This window comes from Emys orbicularis, chromosome 2, assembly GCF_028017835.1.
Source record: "Emys orbicularis isolate rEmyOrb1 chromosome 2, rEmyOrb1.hap1, whole genome shotgun sequence".
Taxonomy (NCBI): domain Eukaryota; kingdom Metazoa; phylum Chordata; order Testudines; family Emydidae; genus Emys; species Emys orbicularis.
The window spans coordinates 261490304-261513090 of NC_088684.1; the positions used below are offsets into that span (position 1 = coordinate 261490304).

At 38.3% G+C, this 22787-nt stretch overlaps 1 protein-coding gene across 1 annotated transcript; it reads right to left on the reverse strand.

The window, feature by feature from the left end:
• Positions 1 to 3897: 3897 nt before the first annotated feature.
• SKIDA1 (SKI/DACH domain containing 1) lies at positions 3898 to 7437 on the reverse strand. Its single transcript, XM_065399078.1, has 2 exons — positions 7385 to 7437; positions 3898 to 6527 (listed from the first exon to the last, which is right to left on the reverse strand). The coding sequence occupies exon 2, from the start codon at positions 6427 to 6429 to the stop codon at positions 3898 to 3900; it is 2532 nt and encodes an 843-aa protein (XP_065255150.1). The 5' UTR covers positions 6430 to 6527; positions 7385 to 7437.
• Between the last annotated feature and the right edge of the window lie 15350 nt (positions 7438 to 22787).

A 22787-nucleotide genomic window follows, 5' to 3' on the forward strand; every position in this document is an offset into this window, starting at 1 on the left:
AATGGCTCATTTCTGTAAATCTGATTTAGCTAGGTAGATTCCAATGCCTTTGTCCTTATTTTGAGAGATTTATTTTAATTTGTACACGATTGTACTTTTTAACTTTAAAGTTATGTCCAAACAGATTTTAAGCTGAACCATTAAATTTTTTCAGTAACCATTTTAACTGTAGAAACCACAACTACTCACGTTCTCTATGTTATATATTTTCTAGTATATTACATGTATTACAATAGTTTTTCTACAGATTACCACTGAATTAGACGCCTGCATAGAAAAAATGCCAGTTTTTACATCCCTCTCTCTATCTTAACCACTCACACGTGTGAAGTGTAACAAACAAAAACATGATAGCATTGTTCTTATTTCTGCAGAAACTTTAATTTATTGGCGACTAAATCTGATATAGGAAAAAAGGTCAGAGACCATGCAGAAAATCACCAAGTGAATGATTGAACAGCAAACGTCATACAACAGCCACCACCATTTTTGCATTATTGCTACATAGTGGCGTTTTAAATAAACCAGTAAAGAGATTATCCCACTGTAGTCAAGTAAGTGTATATTATAGAACAATCACTTTTAAAAGTAAATTGTTGTAAACTGAAAGTTACATCTTTTAAGGCAATATACCTGGTTGCTGAAGGCATTACACATGTTTCCTTTTTTAATGCTCTAGAGAATTAGACATAGTCCAAAACTTCCTTTGTCTTCAATGTGGTCACAGAAATCTTCCCAATAAATGTATCAGTAGCCTCTACTTGTAGCAAAATCTCTGGAATAATGTTCCAGACAAGTTCAAGTACTCTCCTAGGTGTGTTTTATTTATTATTATTCTTTTATTTCATTTTATTGATTTATGCATTGTACATCAAGAAACTGGAAAACTGTCAAGTTTCATAGCTGATACCCTTTAGTTTCTCTTTCCTACAAACATTACAGCAATACCATAATCCCGCTGGCTAGAAAACTCTTGTTTTCCTCAGTATTAAGACTTACCTTTATTGGGGGGGAAATGTGCTATTTATAACAGTAATTTTATTTTATTATTATCATCATCAAATCTAAAATAATAATAAACTGTGTTCGCAAGGATTATTACAACACAATGAGAAACAGCTCCCAAACTACCAGGGATTTGAAATAATACCCTTTTCAGTAAATTCTTGTACCTGGCAGATTACTCTGACAGAAGTAAAAACTCAAATGTTCTTGCTAGTGGCTTGAAACTAAACTGAGGTGTACACGTGTGATAATTATTTGGCCATTTAACTTCTTGCCTTTTGATGGTGCCTTTATTCATCATACTTCAGCAGAAAAGTCTGCAGGAATGACACACTCAGGAATGTATTTGGCTTGGTGGTGTTCATTCTCCAGCTTCCATAAACTGGAACTATTAATTCATGTAGAGCGACAGAGCTAATATCAGAGCTGGGCGCCATATTTTACGTTTTAAACTCCACTGAATGTATTTGGTCTGAATTTGTGCTTTGTTTCTTTCCCCAATATTAGTTAGAGAGTCAAAACAAATCGTCTCTGCTATTTATAAGTTAGGGTCAAGTCAACATGTCTCTAATTGTAAGTACACAGGGTCAGTGGAGGAAGCTACTTTTAAAATGATATACGTACTGGTTAATAGATAAGGCGATATTTCAGGTTTTAAGCTTGCATATTGTAGCTTTGTAGATTTCTGTCAAGGGGAGACCCTTTTCAACCAAACCCTGCTTTCCCAAGAGCCAGGGGATTTTCCTGAACAGTAAATTGTGTACGTATTTACATATTTCTGGAAATAAGCCTGTAATTTATGCAGCTCCAAACACTCGAATGTAAACATTAATTTCAGAACAACTTCATCCAGTAAACAGATTTTTAACGACCACCATAATTTCCGCTGAGCAGGTTAAGTATGCAATGCACCTTTTGCAATTGGCAACTTAAAGTGTGTGTATGAGGGGGAAGGGTGAATCAATTGAAAGGCAATTGTTTACTCTTTCTAAATATATTTGGCTGCAGGTATTCTTAGAAGAGGTCTTTTACAATGAGAGGAAAACCACGGTGTGCATATATACAGTAAATAGAGCTGAAAGCAGCCAGTGTCTACTTGGAATATTTAGAGACAAAGAGGGTAGAGGATAAAAAATAGGCAGTGAATTTCCATAAGAAATGTTGACTCTGAGTCACACAATAAACATTTCATTGTTGTTTTGTTTTCTTTTTTGATTTATGATAAATTATTCTCCCGGAATTAATGAAGAGGTGGAATCCCTAAAATGTAATTTGGAAAAGACTCTAGTATAAATAAAATGTAAATCAAAAAGAGTAACCCAGCAATTTTTAATCTCAAACTCTGCTGATTCAGCAGCCCAATTGTAACTGACCTTTTCAAATCCCCAACTTTTCAAACTATTTTATTATAACTTTGTAACGTATTTCCCTCCCAAAATATAAACTCTACATTGTTCAAGACTGCCTTAAATTGGGTTAATAACAGTTTTATTTAAAAACAAAACAAAACAAAAATAACCTCTGGAAGCGTATTTCCTCCAAATAAAAACCTTAAACTTTCAGATGAAGAGGAAATTATGGACAACTCTGCAATAAGTCGAAGTGTATGAAATCAGGAATTTTTAAACAGTGTTTTTAATTGAAAATAAAGCTAAAGCATGCTTTTCAACAGTGCAAATTTTCATAATTTTGATTTACTGCTTCCATCATCACAACATATTACACCAGCATGTCTTACCGAGGGCTAGACTCTAGAAGTCTACCTGTTAAACTATTTCGATATTAAGTGCAAATATAGATAATTGCCTCTGATTGTCACGTGCAGTAGAAATGCTCCTGCTACATAGATAGGATGGTATTGCAAAACTCAAGTTTCAAGAGATTCGGATAAAACAGTGAAGTGTACTAAGGTTTAAATGCCTGAGTTTTGGTGCCAAAAAGCTATGAATAACATGATATTCTCATTTTGTGTATTCTTTCCACTTATGGCCTCACGTTTCACTTTCTGTGTTGCATTTACCGCTTTGCTATTTCCTCCATCGAGTGTGAGAGGTTAGACCATAAATTGTACTGCTATACAGACAAATATTTTAGTTGCTTTGCAAGTTAGTAAGGGGCATGTTCAGACCAAAATTGAAGTAGGACATTAGTGGGTAACAGTAACCTTATTTAAGACTTTGGGGTGAAACAAAAAGTCTTTCCAATTGCAAAGAGTGACTGTACAAGTAAAAAGACACCCTTTACCAAAAACAGAATTCCATATTTATTTACTAGTTTTGAGATGAGGCAGCTTTTCCAGTGCTCCAGCTGTACTCCTACCCCAACCTTTCCAAACCATAGAAAAATTAGTAAATGCAACTGCTCTTGGAAAAAGAGCCCCCTACTCTGGAAAACAAAGCTCCTGAAAAGTAGAGACTGCTGCCACGTTGAATTATAGTGAACCCTTACTGTGCAACCAAGTAACTTAACAAACTTTAACTGAATTAACAGTTAGACTTCCATTTTCGAAATCTAGTGCATAAATTTAATGGCTCATTCTAATATTTATTATTCAACCTTTTGACATTTATTTGTAGCAGTTGAATTGAGGTACCGGTGCATTATTAGCATTTAAACAGTAAAGTGTTCCAGCTCTACCATAATAACTGAGTTTAAGTTGAGTCTTTAGCCTGAAGTACTCTGTGGAATGTAAAAATTACCCAGACAAACAAACAAACAAATAAAAACTGTAATGGAAAAGAAAATAGTAATCCGATTTCTATCTTCACAATGTGATAAAACAGGACTCCAAAAGTGTGTAAAGCATTAACGGGCTTGTACAAACCATCCTGTCGAGTTTAAAACAAAAGAAAGGTAAAGGTGGTTCAAGAAAGTATTTTCCAAACTATTTTATTAATTAAATTTCCTGAATTTGTGGCTAGGTGGAAGAGGTATTGCAGAACCGCCCAACTGCCATTTCCATACAGGATGGGCCTTGTGAGGTGGTTGCGAATCCTTAGTGGTGTTTAAGGAATAAGCTGGCAACAAATCCCCATCATTGCCAATAATTAGTGACGGTGGACAGGGAAAATTTGCCATGAAATTAAACGGCCTTTTCACTGCTGATGCTACATTGCTGGCTACCCTTTTGCGTCTATTGGTAACTGTAAAATCATCCAGTGTTCCTTCATGTGTCTCAATTTTACCTGTAGGACGTGGGCTTCTAGCTGATTTCAAATTTGGTTTGACTGGAGGAGTCTGCAGTACAGGTCGCTTTCCCAAAACCAATGTCCTGTAATTTTTTCTCACCCTCGCTCCAAATTTATACTCCCCATCCTCAGGTTTTGGAGTACCTAAAGTGCATGAAAGGACCTGACTCTGAGTCAGCGTGTTTAAGGAAGTGGTTTCTTTCTCAGTGCATGCAGAATCTTCCTGGGCTGTTAATAAAACGTCCGGGTTATTACTCTCAGTCACACCGTTAAACTCATCCTTAGTATCATTGCACTCACACTTTAGCTTATGTTTTGAAAGGTCAGGTTCATATTCTTCATTCGTACTGCTATCCTCTATTTTGATTTTAATATTGTGCAGGAATGGCAATGCCTTATTGCCTGGATCAGTGCATTCAAGCTCAGCTGCTGCTGTTGTAGAAGCACGATCAGTTTGCAAAGAGGGTAAATCCGTGGCAAATTCAATACAATGAGGGATTTTGGAATCTTCTTCTGAATTTGCTGCTGTTGGTGAAGAATCATTATTTAAGAACCTAGCAGCTATTGTATTGTTATCTGCACAGTGTGTAGTTGTTGCTTGAAGGCATTTCCTTGCCTCTCTGAGTATTCTTTGTTGTGGAAATGCATTGTTTGTCTTTGGGCTAGGTGAAGAGGCCCCCTTTGCAGCACAGTTAATTGTTAGGTCAGTACTCTTTACATTATTGGAAAATTCAGGGTGTGGGAATGTGATCTCAGATACCCGATCATTCCTTATCTCAGCAAAACAACTTCCAAGGCTGCTGGAGCAGCACACTGGAGGTGCTTTGCATGCCCAGCTTTGATGACTCCATTCCTCTGGCAATTCCGATTTGACACCACACTGAGCACTTTTGAGGTCGGGAAGCCTGCCTGCCTCCTCGAAAGCTGGCGATTTGGTGGGGGCGGCCGTGGCCAAATGATACAAGAAGTTGGCCTGGGCCATGCTGGGGGGGTTGCAGAAACTGGTTCGCCTGAAGCGGATGCTTTGCACCGAGACCTGGCTGGAAACCGAGCTGGAGTCGGAGTCTGAGGTCGTATCCTCCTCCTCGGAGCTGACCTCGCTGGAGTCCGAGACGCCGCTGCCGTCCTCCTCGTCGTCTTCCTCCTCCTCCTCCGAGGACACGGAGTTGCTGGTGCTGGAGAGGCTGGACCCGAAGTCAGAGTCGTTGGCCACATGGTCGGAGTAAGAGCTGGACTCCGAGTCACTGCTGTAGCTCTCGGGGAAGCTGCCCAGATGCTGTTGCTGCGGCTGCTGCGGAGAAGTGCAAAAGCCATTGACGAGGTGAAATCTCTCCAGGCAAGCGGCCGTGCTTGCTGCAGCTCCTTTGGGCTTGCAGGGCCTGGGCACGATCAGGAGCCGCCTGGCGCTGCTGGGGGTGTTTAATAAACAGTCCTTTTGGGCGGCCTCACACGGTCTTTTCCTTTTGTATCTGTAAGTCAAACCCACAGGGCTCCCTGCAGCAGCAGCCGCCGCTAACTTGGTCTGCGCGATGGCGGCGGCGGACTGGTAATAAGCAGCAGCAGCAGCAGCAGCCGGGTGCTTGCTGCAAAGGACGCTCCGAAAATAAGGGGGATCCGAGTGAAAGGTGACATAGTTGCCCACGATCGGGGCAGTTTCATAGTTTAAAGGGGGTTTGCAAGGCGACCGAGCGATTTCTGGGTAGCTGTGACCAGTGTATTTACTAAAAATGTGAGGTAGATCAGAGGCCGGTAGCAAGCCTGTGTCCCCGGGACGCAAAGCTTTTCTTCTAATTGGCAGAGGCTGAGCCGATTCATTCAAACCCAGCCAGAGTTTGTTCTCTTTCCAAAAGCTGGAGTAGGGGTCGGTGGATGTGTGCTCCGGTTGGAGATCTTTTGTTGACAATGACCGGCTTATTTTCCTCCTTTTTGTCTTAAGGACTCGTTCCGTTTTGCAAGAAGTGTAAAGAGCTTCTACGTCCTCTCTGGATATCAGTGTGCATTTGGCTGCATGAAAAGCGATGGAGTTGATGGCTTTGAGTTTCCTCAACTCCTCCAGGTCGCAGTGATGCTTTTTTACTTTTAAATGATCCATTCGCTTGTGCACTGTAGTTCTCGGGATGTTTTTGAGCAGGTCTGTAAAAACCTGAGAGAGTGCAAACATTTGCTTTCCTTTAATGATGAGGTAGCCGAGCCTCACGCCATCCACCTCTTCAAAACCCGACTTCAAGTCTCCCATTTCGTGAATTAAATTATTCCCAGCATTTGCAGAAATAAAGAAAAAAAGCCACACACACAATCCTCAGCCAGATGCTGTATTTGTCTCAAGGCATCCTGCTAATAAAATAACAAAGACTGTTATTCCTGCTCAATGGAGTGCCAAACTTTAGACGAAATTAGAAAAAAAAAAAAAACATGTGAAACTACAATCTCTCTATATTTTTGTTTGAAAATCAGGTTTGCCAAAGTGTTTCTCTAAGTTGCTGTTGAAGATCAGTACCTGTTCCCTTTCATTCCCTGCTTTTCCATTGGAGAACTATGATAATGGAATGTGAAGGGAGGAAGAGAAAAGAAATGCAGCTGCTATTCCCGCCGCTGCTTTAGCTACAAATAAAATGACAGAGTGAAGTGAGCTCGTCCGGAGACACCTTCATCAATTAATTCCCCTAAAGCCAACGCTGATTGGACACTCCTGACAGGTGATGCAATAAAAATTGATATTCCACCCCTTCCCCCCCAAAAAAATCTCCCACTAATTAGCATACCCTTACACTGCCAAGCCCCCTCCCAAAGTAAATAATACAGTTAGTATATAAATCTTTCTATTAAACAATCTGAGCTCAGATACACTCAGACCTCTCAGACTTCATCGCTAGCTACAGATGTAGGATTTGTATGTTTTTTATTGTCATTTTATATATATATATATAATGATATATATATATATATATATATATCATTAGACTATTTTGGACAAATGCTGCTATTTTGCGCATTATGTGACTGTAAAGGACATAAGTGTTATCATATCGAGAGAAAAGACTTTGGTAATGCAATAATTGTAAACTGATATTTTATTCTGCATTGTGTGGAAAATGAAGCTTAGCGAAAATGTGCAGAATAGCCTGGTATTTCCCTTTTTCAAGCTCCAGAGTGAAAGGCTCTGTTGTTAGAAACCGAGAACGAATACTTACATTTTCGAGTTTCTCTTGATTTTCCTCTTCTATTTAATTGTCGTTCTACAGTCAATGGCTAAGTTTGTTTTTTGCTCTGCATATCAAGGTTTCCAACACCGTAATACTGTCACTCTGTAGTTGAAATTCTGTCTGTAATATTGGGGGAGGGGAAGGAGGACGTGGGCTCACGTCAGACCCATAACAAAGCATAGATAAGCCAGAAATGTACACACTTTTCACAATTAACCGTGCTGGATCACAAGCTGGAATGTCCTAGAGTCCCAGACTCCACGTTAGGATTCTTGTGTGCTGACTGCTTCCAGTAGAGAAAAGAGAATGTAAAATATCCAAGGTGCTTCCAGAGGCTTTACGTAATAACAGAAAAGTGCTGGCACACGATATAGAATATTGCAACGGTCCAGGGCACTTCTGGTTTGCAGCACGTTCAGTTTGGGGTAGACCTTCTGCAGACTTTAGATGTTCCATTTATACCAACCCTTTAAAAATCATTTTGAAGAAGCAGCATGAAGGTGTAACCTCTTCGCAGTGACGTTACAATACTTCAATGTCAGGCACAAATGATTTCGAACATGTTGCAATGTTAGCAAACCTCTTCCTTCGTGCGTTAAAATGATGTTTGCGGTTTGCATGTCAAAAGCTGCAAAAATAACTATCCGCCCATAATCAGTTTTCAACTGAAAACTGGATAGAACACAAGCACTTATATATAGCAGTAGTTTAGTGCATATCCAAAATTAGACACATCCGTGTGATTAAGAAAACATCTCATATTTCTGGGACTAATTTTTCCCTTCTAATTCAAAAGTTCCATTATCCACTCTATAGATTGGCAATATGGTGAGTGGAGCTCGTATTACACCATCAGGTATAGCTGAAATAAATAAAAGGATCGCTTTTAAAAAATAATTTTCGATAGTTTTGCATTACAAAGTAGAATGCACACAACCTCCCAATTTCGCAGGAATTCTGGCGAGAACTGGGAATTTGCAGAAGTGCATCCGGAAATTAAGGAAGTCTATTTAGGAGAGTCTGTAACTCAGTAGGTTTGAGATTTGAAAAGCCACCCCTAGACTACTGTTGCTCTCTGCACAGATGTAATCGCCGCTCTTCAACTTAATCAATGTGTGTACAAACCACATCTAGTTCTTCCTTTTGAAATCTAAGGATAGTATTCCCCTCCAAGAAACCAGAGCTACAGCAAATTACATTTTGTCCCTTGAATGAGAAAAGGATCATTGAATGGATCTCGTGATATTTCAGCCTTTAAACGTAACCAAGAGGCAGCAGTGAACAATGCCTCGTCACAGCTAATACCATCCACAGAGTTAAGCCTTCTTTTGCTTCGCATCTGGATTTATCAGCATACATTTTCCTTTCTCACTTGCGTAAGAGACATCATGTTATATTCTCTAGCTGAAAGCAAAGTTTCGAGGGAAAACAGCTGCTGGCGTTAAAAGGAAATCCTCGTAGCCTTTCTAAAGCTAGAGACAATAAGGTCGTTTAAAAATTCCTCCTGATGCACTTATATGCTGCTCGCACCCCCACCCCCACCCCACTATTCTCCTCCCCCTGTTTTAAGGTTAAGGCTATGGAGTCAAACAGTAAAGAAACAGTAACCTCAGATAAAGCTTTTAAAGAAGACATTACAAAAAAAGTGGGCTGAAAAGTCATTTCTTTGCCAGGTAGCTTAGTTCTCTCTCTCTCTCTCTCTCTCTCTCTCTCTCTCTCTCTCTCTCTCTCTCTCTCTCTCTCTCTCACACACACACACACACACACACACACACACTCTCTCTCTCTCTCTCTTACTACATATGACAGTCTGGTAATGTGATTCAGTAACTATTTTTAAAATGCATGCTTTTTTGTTTAATACTTGCACTATCAAATGTTTTAAACTACTAGCAGCTATTTGCCAGACCTCCCACCCCCTCACCCCCCCCCCCCCAAAGGTACAGCCATTAGCTTCTGGATGTAGTCAGAGCCAACGTTGAAAGGGGGGGGGGGGAGAAGTCAGTTAGAAAATCTCTCTCTCTCTCTCTCTCTCTCTCTCTCTCTCACACACACACACACACTCAATTATAGATATACACACATTTTAAATTGCATATCTTACTCCACATCACACACAGATGTCTTTTGTTTCTTTAACTTCTCCATCATTTTTTGTGCAGAATGAAACAGGCAGCTTTCTTATAGCCATCAGCACACGCTGTATATCAGGATCTTCTTCAGGCACATTGGGGTAGATCACTATAAAGAGAGCTGGTAGAGGCCCTTCCCCGGGCACACATACACAGTAAAGGCAGGGGACTTTAAACTGGATTTGCACGCACACAGGGGTTTGTGATCAATAGCTACCAACATTTATGGTTTAGATTATTAATGTGAAAGCTAGCCAAAAGAACGGACAGGAAAAAATAAAGGTGTCTGTTATCAATTATATTAAAACCTATGCAATAATTTACTCTCTCCCTGTGTGTGTGTGTGTGTGTGTGTGTGAGCAGGCAGATACATATGTATATTTCTTTAGTAATTTTGTTGACCACCTCAGCCTCACTTAAAGTCAAAGATGAACACGACTCAAAAGATGGATGTTTGCCTTCCATTTCTTCAGAACAGAAGGTCTAAGGATGCCCATTTTACCAACTATATGTACATGCAACAATATATAGTTGTGAATACACATGTTATCAATCAAATGTGTTCCTTTTCACTTTGAGTAACATGCAATCTGTGATCTACATCCTAGAGTGAGATAATATTTCAGTTCTGAAGCTGTCTGGCCAAAGGATAAACCTAGTAGAAAATAAAAATAAAAATAATGTTCATAATATGTACAGTAGACATTTTCCCATTTATCTCAGATTACTTTCATTTTTGAAAAATTGTGTTAAAATATATAGGCTTGTAGAAAATGTTTAATTATATTGCTTCAGAAAGAATGTATAGAACATTTTAGATGCCTTTTTTATTTTATGTTTTGATTTATTTCCATTGTATGATTGTGTTTAAATACTATTACAATTCATCCTGACCTCTTCCTTCTTGAGCAAAGTAATGTACACACCATTTCTTTAAATGTTTAGTTGTGAAATGCAACAGCAATTTACAGCAGTAGTTTTACTAATGAAGCAAATTCTTTTTCCTAAGGGTTCATGTGCATTTTCATACTAGGATTGCCACATTATTAGAGCATTTCTATTACTATTTAGTATTATTTTTAAGCACTGGACCACTCTTCGGGTACTGACAGCATTAAATACACTTTTTATTTTCACAGCTTTTATGCAGAAATAGATCATTTAAATGAGAAATAACCTTGTTCACCAGTTTTAGATACACTGTGCATATTGTGCTCATAGGGGATGCAAACAGAAAACAGAGGATATCACAAAGAGTCCAGTAACAGGGTCAAAGAACAGTATACTAGGGTCCTTCTGCTATTTTAAAGTCAACCAAATGTGACTTCAGTGCTTAAAATTTGCCATAAATTCTAATATGTCAAACATAAGAATGCACAACCAAATTATCCAAAAACCTGGGCCAATTAATTGCCAACTAATAGTAAAAAAAAATAATGATAATTTATCAAACATAATATCACAACTGAGTTATTTCCATGTAAACAAAGAAACAATATATAGTTCTGTTCAGCATTTTTTAAGTTTTATTTTTTCATGTGGATGTATCACACACACCAGAAATTTCTGGAATTCAGTAAAATCACAAAATAACACAGCAGATGTTGATAATCTTGTTTTTAAAATACAGTTTTTAAGGGGATTTTTTGGACACATACTACATGCCATGTTGTCTACTGACCCACAATCAATATGCAGTGACCTTCTACCCTTTTTTTGCCCCTTGACCCATCCTGAATTCAATGCAGCCTTTATACATTTTCAAATCCTTGGATGTAAAGGGGATTTGGCAAAGCTTTGTTCTGAAAGGATCCTAAAATGTGCATTTTTAATTAGACAAAGGTAAAGCAACAAACATTGGGGAAGATCACTTCTTACGTACAGGTGAGCGATAGTAATTTCTATATTCAAGAACTATGTCAGAGAAAACATATTCTGCAAGCTGAAAAGCAATTACAAACACAGGAGATCAGAAGGTTATGGATTGCACCAAATTAGCAATGTGGCACAAATCACTTTCATGACGTAAGGCATGGCCAGGCCACAATCTTCCGGCGCTCCTCATCTCCAAGGACTGTGGGGATTCTGGTGACCCGGGGAGAGGAGACTGGGGAGAGAGAGAGATTTAATCTGAAGCTACAGGCACATTCCCTTATCTCTCTTGCTATCAGCCAGTTTAAAGGACACCATAATTATGATGGTGATAAAACAATGCCTGCTTATGTGTGCTGAATAAATAAAGCATGTTTACAGCTCTAGAATGTTTCAATTCCAATTAAACGCTATCAAAGAAAAGCCACTTCCCCTCAGCCAGCCCCTATTTACCTTGTTTGTTGCAATATTTTCCTATGAAATACAAACCTTCCAGAATGCCATTAAGGACAAGTTGGTGATGAAAGAATAGACAGCACACACTCTCGGTCCCACAATTTATTTAGATTTCCTAAGCTTTTATTTGTTTATTTTGCAATGGCCAGCTGCTTGGAGATGCAGTGCTAAAAGGCGCTTAAGTGTCCAGCTCCAAGCTCCACCAACAGGAGAAGGAATTGGGAGTAATTAATGCAGCGCCCATGGGCGATAGAAGAAGGGGGAGGGAGAGAGGAGAAGGGGGCCGGCTATAGTCTCCTGGTTCCGACTCCCGACCAGAACCCAGAGGAGCTTGGTCTCCAAGCAGTGCCGGTTTCCTCTGCATCTGGGACCCCTGGAACCAGGAGGCTGAAAATTCATCCCATTTACTAAGACACAAGGATCATTTAAAATATTCATTGTATCAGGAAATCTCATCATAATCAGATTAAAATAAGGTTTGGGGGAGTGTTGCCTATGAGGCTGTGTACTAAACACTGATTGGATTACTCAGAAAGCTGATTCTTTTTGTATGTTAGACTAATAGTACAATGAAAACCAATCATTTTGCCATGGGAGACACTTTTTAAAGCCACGTTTCTCCATTATGTTTTAGAGAACACACTTCTCCCAGATACCATTGTAATTTAAACTTTATATGCCATATTTTTACATGATGTTTATTTTTTAAAGCCCATGCCTTACAAATGCTGTGGAATATACAGTGCTGTAGATTTGTAGTTTATCTCAATTTGCCTTTAAGCTAATTTAGTCTAAAAGATCAACACTGCTGAATTTAAACTTCTTAAATTAAATGTTCATGGGTGAAATATTTATTTCTTTTTAATTGGAGCAGAATGTAGTGGAAAAGCCGAGTGTATTTACAGATTTTCTAGATCGTTGTAGGCCCTTTCCTTTTTAAAAGTTTAGACCTCCAATGCCCTCGATTCTACTGGCAGAATTAGGATGGACTTGGAGGGTCCTGAACGTGACCATTCACTAAGGCGGGGGGCTACAGCTTGCAACAACGTGCTCGGCAACTTAATCTTACACTAAAAAAGGCAGAGAGCGAAAAATAATGGACTACAAACTCTCCCGATATTTGTAGTCACTCCTAAGGTGGATTGTGTATTTGAAGGCTGATGGGAACGTCTGGTTTTTGGAGCAAAAAGGAAAGAAGGTAAGCGTTTGTCCTTGTATCCGCCAGTTCGTGGAGAAACAATGAAAGAACAAAGGGAACCACTTCTCCATTCGAACTCTTTACATTTTCTTCCTCCATTTCAAGCTTATTGTGAGGGGCTGAGGGTGGACTCGCTTAACTTTGCCTTTAGAAACTGTATAGGAGGGTTTGGGTTTAAGAAATTATTAGAAAGTTGCGCAGCAATGTAAATTAAAACATGTTTACTGGTAAAGATCCTCACAATAGCAGTAACAGCAGCCACGATTAAGCAGAAGTTGTTAATTTCATGGATCTAAAACTCCCCAGATAGTCTCCCCAAAACCAACAGCGATCAAAGTGTAGTTTGTATGAGCGTGGATAGGAACCTTTCTTAAGATTTCAGTGCTCCCCAAAGAGAGACTATAGTTTGTGGGACTTAAAAAACAACAACGATTAAAAAGGTTTTAAAATGTGTTCCCAGTAATGATCTCCGTGCTGATTAGCGAAGTAAGAAGGGAAACGGGTGAAAACAAAACTTTCGTATAAATACATCAAATAAATTCCTGCAAGGATAGAGGCAGTGGGGGTGGGGTTATATGCAAATAAATATAATTCACATTTGGTTGAGCAGCAAAAGTCTTGCATTTTTGCCAGTCGGTGTTAGTAGCAAACCCCTGCATAGGACATAAATATATTGAGCTGCCACGCTGGGTGGGGTTGTGGCGGAGACAAACACCTTCCCTCCCCCCCCCCCAAAGCAAAGCACGCGGATCAGACAGAGAAGACATAGCTCCAAAGTACCAAAGAGATTGCCTAAGCAGAAGCCTCCGTTGCACTCCCTGCCCCTCTTGCAGTGGAGACACGCTTGGTGTTTATATTCCTGCTTTGCTGTATTGTCAGGGACACCGGCATGGGAGGAGAGAGAGGAAAACAACCCCGACTTGTTGTTAAGCAAATTTAATGCATTGTTGGCAGCCTCTCCCCCTGGAAAAAAAAAGTTGGGGGTGTGATGTGCAAGGAGCCCCCTGGAATGTGCGTCCACATAACAATGCGCAACGCTGCGAGCGCTACTGCTCCCTCCATTCACTACTTGGGCGCAGAGCGCGGGGGCTCCCGGCGGCTGACCTTTCACCTCCCCCCACCCCTTCCCCCTTCTCTCAGCGTTTCCTTTTGCCGCTCGGGCACTGTCTTACCCACAATTCCTCACGCCGGCCGCGCTCGTGCCGAGCTCGAGCCTGTCGTAATCGCCCCCCCCCCCCCCCGCCATTGGGTTCTCCGGAAGTCACACACCGAGAGCGCAGCCCAGCGCTCGGGCAGCAGCAGCCTGAACAGAGCCCGGGGCAGAGCCTAAGGAGGGCAGTGCTGCGTAGATCAGTTTGAAGAGGGCCCCTGCGGAGGCAGCAGGATTTGGGGGTACTCCTGTCATAGCCCCAAGTAGTATATTAGTAGCATATAAAACCTGGCGGAGGGATCCGATGAGGCAGACTACAGAAGCAGTGGGGTGTGGGTGTGCTCACATGAGGTTTAAAGTGGACACGCGGAATTGGCACAATTTAAAGCAGCCCATCATGGCCCCGATTAATATGTTGGGAGCCCAGAAAACACGTGTTTCAATGACTGGGACGGCATGTAGAGGCAGCAAGATTTGGGATCGCTTAAGTTTAACCCCTACAGGGTGGAATAGCTCCAAGGAGTTTAAAGGGGTTATACATGTGCTTGGAACAGGAACTGGAGTATCTTCCCACCCCAATAGAGCCTCTCTAGGCCACAACGTAATGGGAGATGGAGGGCAAACTCTAGATAGAAGATTATTCCAATGAGTTTAAAGTCATTATACACATGGGGAGGGGGCCAAGATCAGGAACAGTCCGCCAAATAGCAGCTTTCTAGAAGACAACAGGAGGGAAAGAGGGCAACTTCCAGAGAAAAAATAAATAAAAAGGGGGGGGGGGGCTATTGGGGGAGAAGGTTGTAGCAGAACTTGGACTGCCCCTGCGGTGAAATAATTGATGAACACAAAGTGGAGGGGAAGATTTTTTTTTTTTACCCTTACCGAATATAGCAGAAAAGGAGTTTAGGCCGACTTTAGATTCAGAGGAATTGGATACTCACATACATGTGTACGAGGAAAAATATAGCCAGGGAGAAAGAGTTGGACTTAGTGTTGCCTGTTGAATATTATTGGCAAACATAAATGTCTCAAATTTTAAAGTACCTTGTCTTGAGCGTTTAAGGAAATAGGTGCAGAATCAAATGTGACATTAAGCAAATCACCCAAATATAAACATTTGTCAGTTAAATCCTAATATGTAATTAAGACCCATCCTCCCTAATTTTTTCCGCTAATTTTTGTCCCAAGTGCTGATCTCTTTCCATTGTTTAATGGTTTAACATACCGGAGAAAAACATCTGATTTGTTATAAGCAGATTTTAACTAACAAAATATAGGAGATAAAGGGGATTACAACAAATTTAATTATAACCCCATCCCCCCAATACAAATCAGATTAAAAAGCAACATGTTTTATTACGTTTCCGTAATAAATCCCTAAAATAATTAGTGTTGGCTAGGTACATTTTCCGATTAATGTGTGAAATGTTTGATCTATATACAAGGTTAAAGTGAGAAAGAAGCTGATTAAAACATAATTACATGGAATTAATCCCCCCCCCAAAAAAGGAAATCCTTAGATCTAGGTTGACGTTAATAGTTTACCAGGAGCCGTGTTTAGTTGAGAGAAGAGTCATATCTGCAGCACTTAATGATTTTAACTGTGAGGAAGGAGTTATAGCAGAAAAGCTAAGGCGCTCGAGGTTCGGCAAGAGACTGCAGAGAGGAAAAGCTGGTTCAATAAGGCTGTTTTGGGTGAGAGAGTCGATGGGCTTGGGCAAACTGGACTGAGCGAGTGGGGAAACAGATCAAAATGCTCCCGCGAAGACTGGGCTACCTCGTTTCAGGAGGGCTGCATTTGAGCGAATGAGTGGGGCTGGAGGGTTGTTGAGGCGAGCGGCAGCGAATGTTTTAGTGGAACAGGCAGGCTACAGTGAAAGAGTGAAATAACTAGGTTTGGGAAGGCTACAGTGAATGCCTGTCAACTTTTTCAGAAATAAATTAAGGTGATATAGAACATCCAAATGGACGGTTTTGCAGAGGATATGTCTCCTGTATTTCCCTTCTCCTTTGTATCCTTTCTCTTGATTTCACCCCATTTTCCTCTTCCTCCTTCCAGTTACTGCAGCGTGGAAGAGAGGATTTTGGGGTCAGGGAGGAGAACAACGCTGACCAGTCTGGTGTACAGCACTGTCCCCTGAAGGGAAGAAGGAAGCACTGCATTTAACCCATATGCTGCAGTGCTTCCTCCTCTCCTGCTGGCAGTGCTCATGCTATGTGAGAAAATAAGCAGAACTGAGGCCAGCTGGGGGAAGGTCAGTGGTAACAAATGGAGTTGGCAGGATCCTTGCAGCTCAGCATAATTGGAACCCTGAACCCAGGCTAGGATCTGGAGAACAGTTGGCTGCAGGCCAGCTAAATAATCTCCCACTCTTCTTTTAAAACACTTTACATTGAGGGTGAGCAGCTGATAGAGTAACTCTGTGGGTGTCCTCAACAAAACGAGGGCGAACTCTTAGGCTTGTGCGTTGGTCAAGAGGGCAAGCAGAGGATTGTAGCAAGCAGGGCATGCAAAGGGAAAATACTAGTTAGTTTAACAGTCAGAGAGTGGGGTGGGCTCATGGAGGCAGCATTAACGGCCATCATGGAGAGATTGACTAGCAAGACACTGCACCCTGGGAGTGGGGCGGGCTTCTGAAGAGAGCAGTTAGTGAGGAAGAAAAGGGGCTGCAGTGAGCGAGTGGGGCAGGCTACAACCGTTGAGGCAGGAAATGCAAGCAGGCGGGCTTGGGGAAGGTTGCTGCAGTGAGCGCGCGGGGGTAGGCGGCCTGGAGACGGTGCAGTGAATGAGTGACTCGGGCGGACGGGCTCGAGAGGGCTGCAGTGAGCGAGAGGAAGTGTAATTTGGGTTCCTTTTCCTCCAGCCGCTCCCATTGTTCACAGGCCGCCTTCTTCGCGCTGTTTTCAGCTGGCTGGGCTTGTCCTGCCAGAGCGAGGGAAGGAGACGAGCTCCCGCAGCACAGCATTTTATGTTAGCTCCAAACACAGTTGGGTCATGGCGCAAGTTTGTATTATATCCTACTCAGCAACTCAGGGGTTTCCAACAAGACAACTGGTAAATAAGTAGAGAGGATTATTTAAAAGTGCTATTCACTGAGGGATGCTCCAGTGAGGCTGTAACTTACATGGTACACAAAAGGTAAAAATCCCACCATAGGGCTGGATTTATACATAGAAGAACGTTTGTGAGTGGATTTTAGAACAGGACTTCCTAGAGAAACTCGGAGAAAAGCAGCTTTCAGAACCACGGGATTTGGAATAATAAATACAGTCAAACAGAATTTTGAAATTAACACGTTTGAATGTTTTATGTATAAAAACGAGGATTAATCTTATTTTGCATTTAATATAAACAGAGTGAAGCCAGCAATTTCTTCAAATGCTAGCTGCGTGTTTGTTCAGTTTAAAAAAAAATAAAAATTAGTGCTTTTCAGGAAAAGTATTCTTTGCTTTAATGTTTTTCAAAAACTTGTTAAGAAATAAATGATTTCAGCACTCCATCCAGACCTGAGCTTTTCACTCTACATTAAATAAAATAGTTAACTAACTTGATATGAAAGAAAATTTCCAACAAGTGCGATATTCTTTAAAGCAAAAATAATCTTTGCGCATTCCACTTTAGTGAAAAAATTAAGCAGTGTGTGGGTCTCATATATTTATTAGGAAAAAGGATAATTGCTGGAGAAATCTTTAAGTAGTTTTGCACAAATTCCTTCTACAAAAAAAGAGCGATTGGTTTCAGTAAATTGTTTCACTGAGCTTGAAATTGTATTTTAGCAAATTAGAATTGACGTCTTATTCCATATTGCATATACACACCACCACGAAACTAACATTTGACAAAAGTTTTTAACTACAAGATGAAGAAGTTAACAGATGTTTATAAATAGGAATTATTGTCAGCTAGATGTTAACTGACTTTTCTCCCCTGCTTGGAAATTTAGGCATTTAACTTTGTAGTCGCGTTTAAGTTGTTTAAAAGTATATCCAGAACTTGTTTTTGCTGTTCGTTTTCCTTCACTCTTTGTAAACTTGCAGTCTTTCGTGGGACTCAATCGTTTAATAAAGAACAATTATATTTAGATGGTAGAAGTCTTTAAAATCATTTGAAGGTTTAAGATGCAAATAATATTTCACAAGAAAAAAATGCTAATTAAATTGGCTTAAAATATTTAAAGCCTCTGATTATTTTCTTAGTTGAAACGTGTTTACTCTCAAATGCTGTTTGGTAATTTTCAAAATGTGAACATAACTTGAGAAAATGTAATTTAAAATGAAATTACGTGCGATCATATTGTTTTAGTTAATCTATATTGCATATTGTGGATTCAAAATTATCTCGTTGAAAGAAAAATTTTAAAATAGTCAGGGGAACATCATTCTGGCCACTCTTCAATGTTCTTTATATTTACTTGTCTTGTATGGAATATGTTGACGTATTTAATATAGCCCTCCTTTCACAAAGGATCATTGTTGTTGTTGTTTTTAATTGGGGAAGTGCCATGATATAAAAATTACCCACATTCCGACTCTGAAGTACCATAGTAAGATTGACAAAAAGTGATCTGAGGCTTGCGCGCTTAATTCGCTAGGAATGTTAAGCTTCCCAAGATACACCCTATGTGGTCACGTTACACTTGTTATCAGAAAGTTTTTAATGATAAAATCCCATACATAGAAGAAATGTGTGTGCATCTACAAATTCAAAATCGAAATTACTTTTAGCAACTAGCAGTGGGAACATAGCTCCTTGATCGATGGGCTTTTTTTTATTGCATTTGGCAACCTCTTTATTTCAGGGACACAATACAATTAATTAACATATTCTTGGGCGTGTTTTTGAGATTGGGAGGTGATGGCCCCTTATTGAGAAGAAAACACTTTAAATAAAAAAGTAACATTGTTTTGTCCAAATGGTACTTGGTAAACTAGGCTAATATCATTTATACAGCCCACAAATGTGGTTCATTTACTCGAAGTTGCTTTAGTATATAACAAAACCGACTTTTCTCTTTCCCACCCCATTATTTTGAAGCTGCATATATGGATTTAATTTATACACATCCATCTTAAAATAGCTTTATATCAGACACTTGATTAGAAACTCAGCATATCATTTCTTGTATTAATTATAATATTAAATGTAACTCTTAAGTGGAAATAAAGGAAATGTGACCCTTGATATTAAAATTACACTACTAATCATAACACAAAAAATAAAAATATAAGATATTGCTTTAGTAGAAAAATGCTAATTTAAGAAATTCTACACAGAGATATGCATGCATAAAGACAATGTAAGGTTTGTTTTTGGAATGACTATGTCAATGTACTTATTAAAAAATCCAATATATTAATAAATACATCACAAAAAATCCCAAACTTTACAGTGGATATTAGTCTTATCTAAAGAAAAGCTGTGCATTGCATTTAAATCACATATCTCAATTCCAGAGTTTGCTAACCCAGCTTTTCAAGGATTAGCACAGCATTAATATTCAGTGTGGTTTGCTGGAAGTTTATTTCACATTCTTTTGTAATATACTGTAATTATTATTTTGACCTGACTCACATAACAATGTGGTTAACATTTAAATACAGTTTTAATGTAGAGAATTATAAATTCATTGCTAAATTAAAATCTTTAACCTATATCACTTAGGGAATATTAAATCTTTTAGAAGGAACTAAGCACCATGATAAAAATATTCTGTGTTACAATTCCTTTACTTGGAATTTTGGTTTAAGATTGTTCATTCAAGGAAAAAACCTTGCTTCATGTTTACAGTAAACCTCAGACTAGAATTAACATTTAAATGTCAACATTAGTAACAGAAGCAGTACTTGAAAACCACCTATTTCATTCATTGCTGCTAGTTAAATAGAATTTGCCAGAAGTCTCCAAAGGTGATAGTGCAATTAAAAACAATAACATTAATGCTTTTAAACAGTAGTTTTAAAGGAACAGTGAAATAATACTGCCATTCTAAAACATTAAAAAATATACTTATGTTCACACAAATGGCAATAGCACAATAAATGAGTAGGCATAATATTCAGAGCATACATCAGACACAGTCTTAGATATTATTACCTATACTTGTATAATCTATAACTGTATAAGATACAAACCATTAGATAAGAGGTGAATTCAGATGAAAACATTTTAATTATTAAAAAAATATGTACTGGTTGAATAACATGTATTGGTTTGATAATCGGTATTCACGTATTGAAGAAAATAGAAAACTATACTTTTTAGTGGTATAACTTATAAGCAAACATACAGCAAAGACTAGATACATATTTTTAATATGGATTTCATATATATACTATGTCTCTCATAATTGAACATGGCTAAATTTGTTGGATCCAAGCCAATTTGCCATTTAAAACACACTATGTGCAAAGGTCAGAACTCAAGAGTCACATACTCTCTACAATTGTAGAGTGACCATTTTGCTGCTTCTTTCCTAGGAATAAGCAAATAGCCATGATTAACATTTATTTTGATTAAGGCTATTTGTGATGTTAACACATATAAACAGAAGGCAAACAAAACTCCTGATGTATTTTAAGTAGAAAAATATGAACAATAGTAACCTACCTATTGAATGTCAGGTTATTGTAATTATTCTTGTTTTTAATTACATGTGTTTTGTTGTACTTCACATCCCTTTGCACACAGGTAAAGATGAAAGCTCTTTGAATATAGTCTCAATTAAAAAATACAATCTAAAATTTCTAGGAAAGACTTACTTTCTATAAAGAAGCCAATTCTCCTACCTAGAAGTCCAGAAACAGAACTCCTAAATTTATCTCTTGTTTTTGAAAATAGCATATAGGATGGATGCATTTCTTTGCTTTGTGTGCTATTCCTCAAATTTTTATATCTAAGGAATTTTCAGAATATTGCACCTGCTTTAATTTTTAATATGCTGTATTTCTGTCAAATGATTAAACAACAAAGGGCCTTCTTTCACTGAGCAAGCACAGGATGTGTTTTTGTATGCCTTAAGAATGTTTAGCAAGATTTAAAGAAAATGTTCTAAAATATTTTAGAACTGTTACAGGAAATTGCTAATTGGTAATCAAAAATATAAGTACTTTTCTTATTTTGTCAGTGAGTCTGGGGTGTTGCACAATAATACATTTAATCACTGAATAAGCTGTTTAACATTTTCTTGAATAATATCGTAAACCTTTTTTTAAAGAATTGCCAGTTTGTAAGTACAATTTCCATTCACCTCGGGGGATAAAAATAAACAAATGATTTGAGAAATTTAAAATATAAAAATAATACAGAAAAATGTATAATCTTGTATTGTACCCTTTTCCTCATAATTTTACTATGTTAAATTTCACGTTTTATAGACACCTTTTAGTAAAACAATTGTATCTACCCCTTGCACACAAGTTAAATTTTAAATGATTAATATTCATTGAATTACTTTCCTTTTTAATTATTATAATCCCACATATATGTGTATAAATCATTTTAAGGACTGACTTATTTTTCCAAAAGAAAATCACCCCCCTGTATCATGTCAGTGCTTATTAATCACTAGACTCATAAAAATATATGCTACAAGATTTTACTTTCGGATCCCATAGCTAACTGTTACAGGCACACTACTTGCAGTACTTATTTTGTGGTAATGCATTTCTTCTTTTTTGCATTTCAAAGGTCTCCTCCAAATGATTGTTTTACAGAACTATCAAGAGGTTATCTAAATTTTGCCATCAAATATTACACACTGCCATAAGGTACTGATCATGGAGTCTCTTTCAGCCTATTTAATGTTCATTTCATCAAAGGAACTAAACTACAATCAATTAAAAATAAGCAATTTTTTATTAAATAATTTAGAGGATCAAAGTTTGACTGCATTTTTACAAAAGGAAAGTTTCAGATTGATCAGTATTGAAGTGGCATTACATTGTGTTAACATACTGTATAGATAGATAAAATTTCACACATTTCAAAGTATATTTACAAAATATATTCTTGGTGAAATCTTTGACAGTTGTTGCATTATGATTTTCTTTTGTGACAGCTGTCAGTTTTATGAAGGGCCAAATCTTAAGATAACTAATATTATATGGAGAAAGAGCTATGAATTGTAACACTTAATTTTAAAAGAAGAAATTACAAAATGAGTATCTTAAAATACAGTTACCTTGTTAGGAAAACTTTCAAATTGCTAACAAACTAGGAGAAAACATTGTTTCTAATTTTTAGTTGGAATATAAGTTTTTCAAGCATGGATATGTTAATTCCCAAAACCATAGTATGTTTACTATATTATAATAAAAAGACATAGATATTTATTTTCTAATATTACCAATCAGAGACATTAAGAAAAAAATTGCTTTTATACCATGATTTTATTCTTATCAGGTTTAACAAAATAATTGGGGATGCTGTTTAAATTAGATGTCATTGTCCTGACAGGAATGAAGAGGGCCTGGGACACTGTATTTCTCAACTTCAAATAATTTGTGGGTTTTTAGAACTTCAGGATATTAATTCCTTTATTCTCAAACAAAGTAGTTGGTGTGCACCTGCAATTTTCAGATTAT

Excerpts from the sequence above, each read along its gene's own strand:
- SKIDA1 (XM_065399078.1), bottom strand. The coding sequence starts at position 6,429 with ATGGGAGACTTGAAGTCGGGTTTTGAAGAGGTGGATGGCGTGAGGCTC.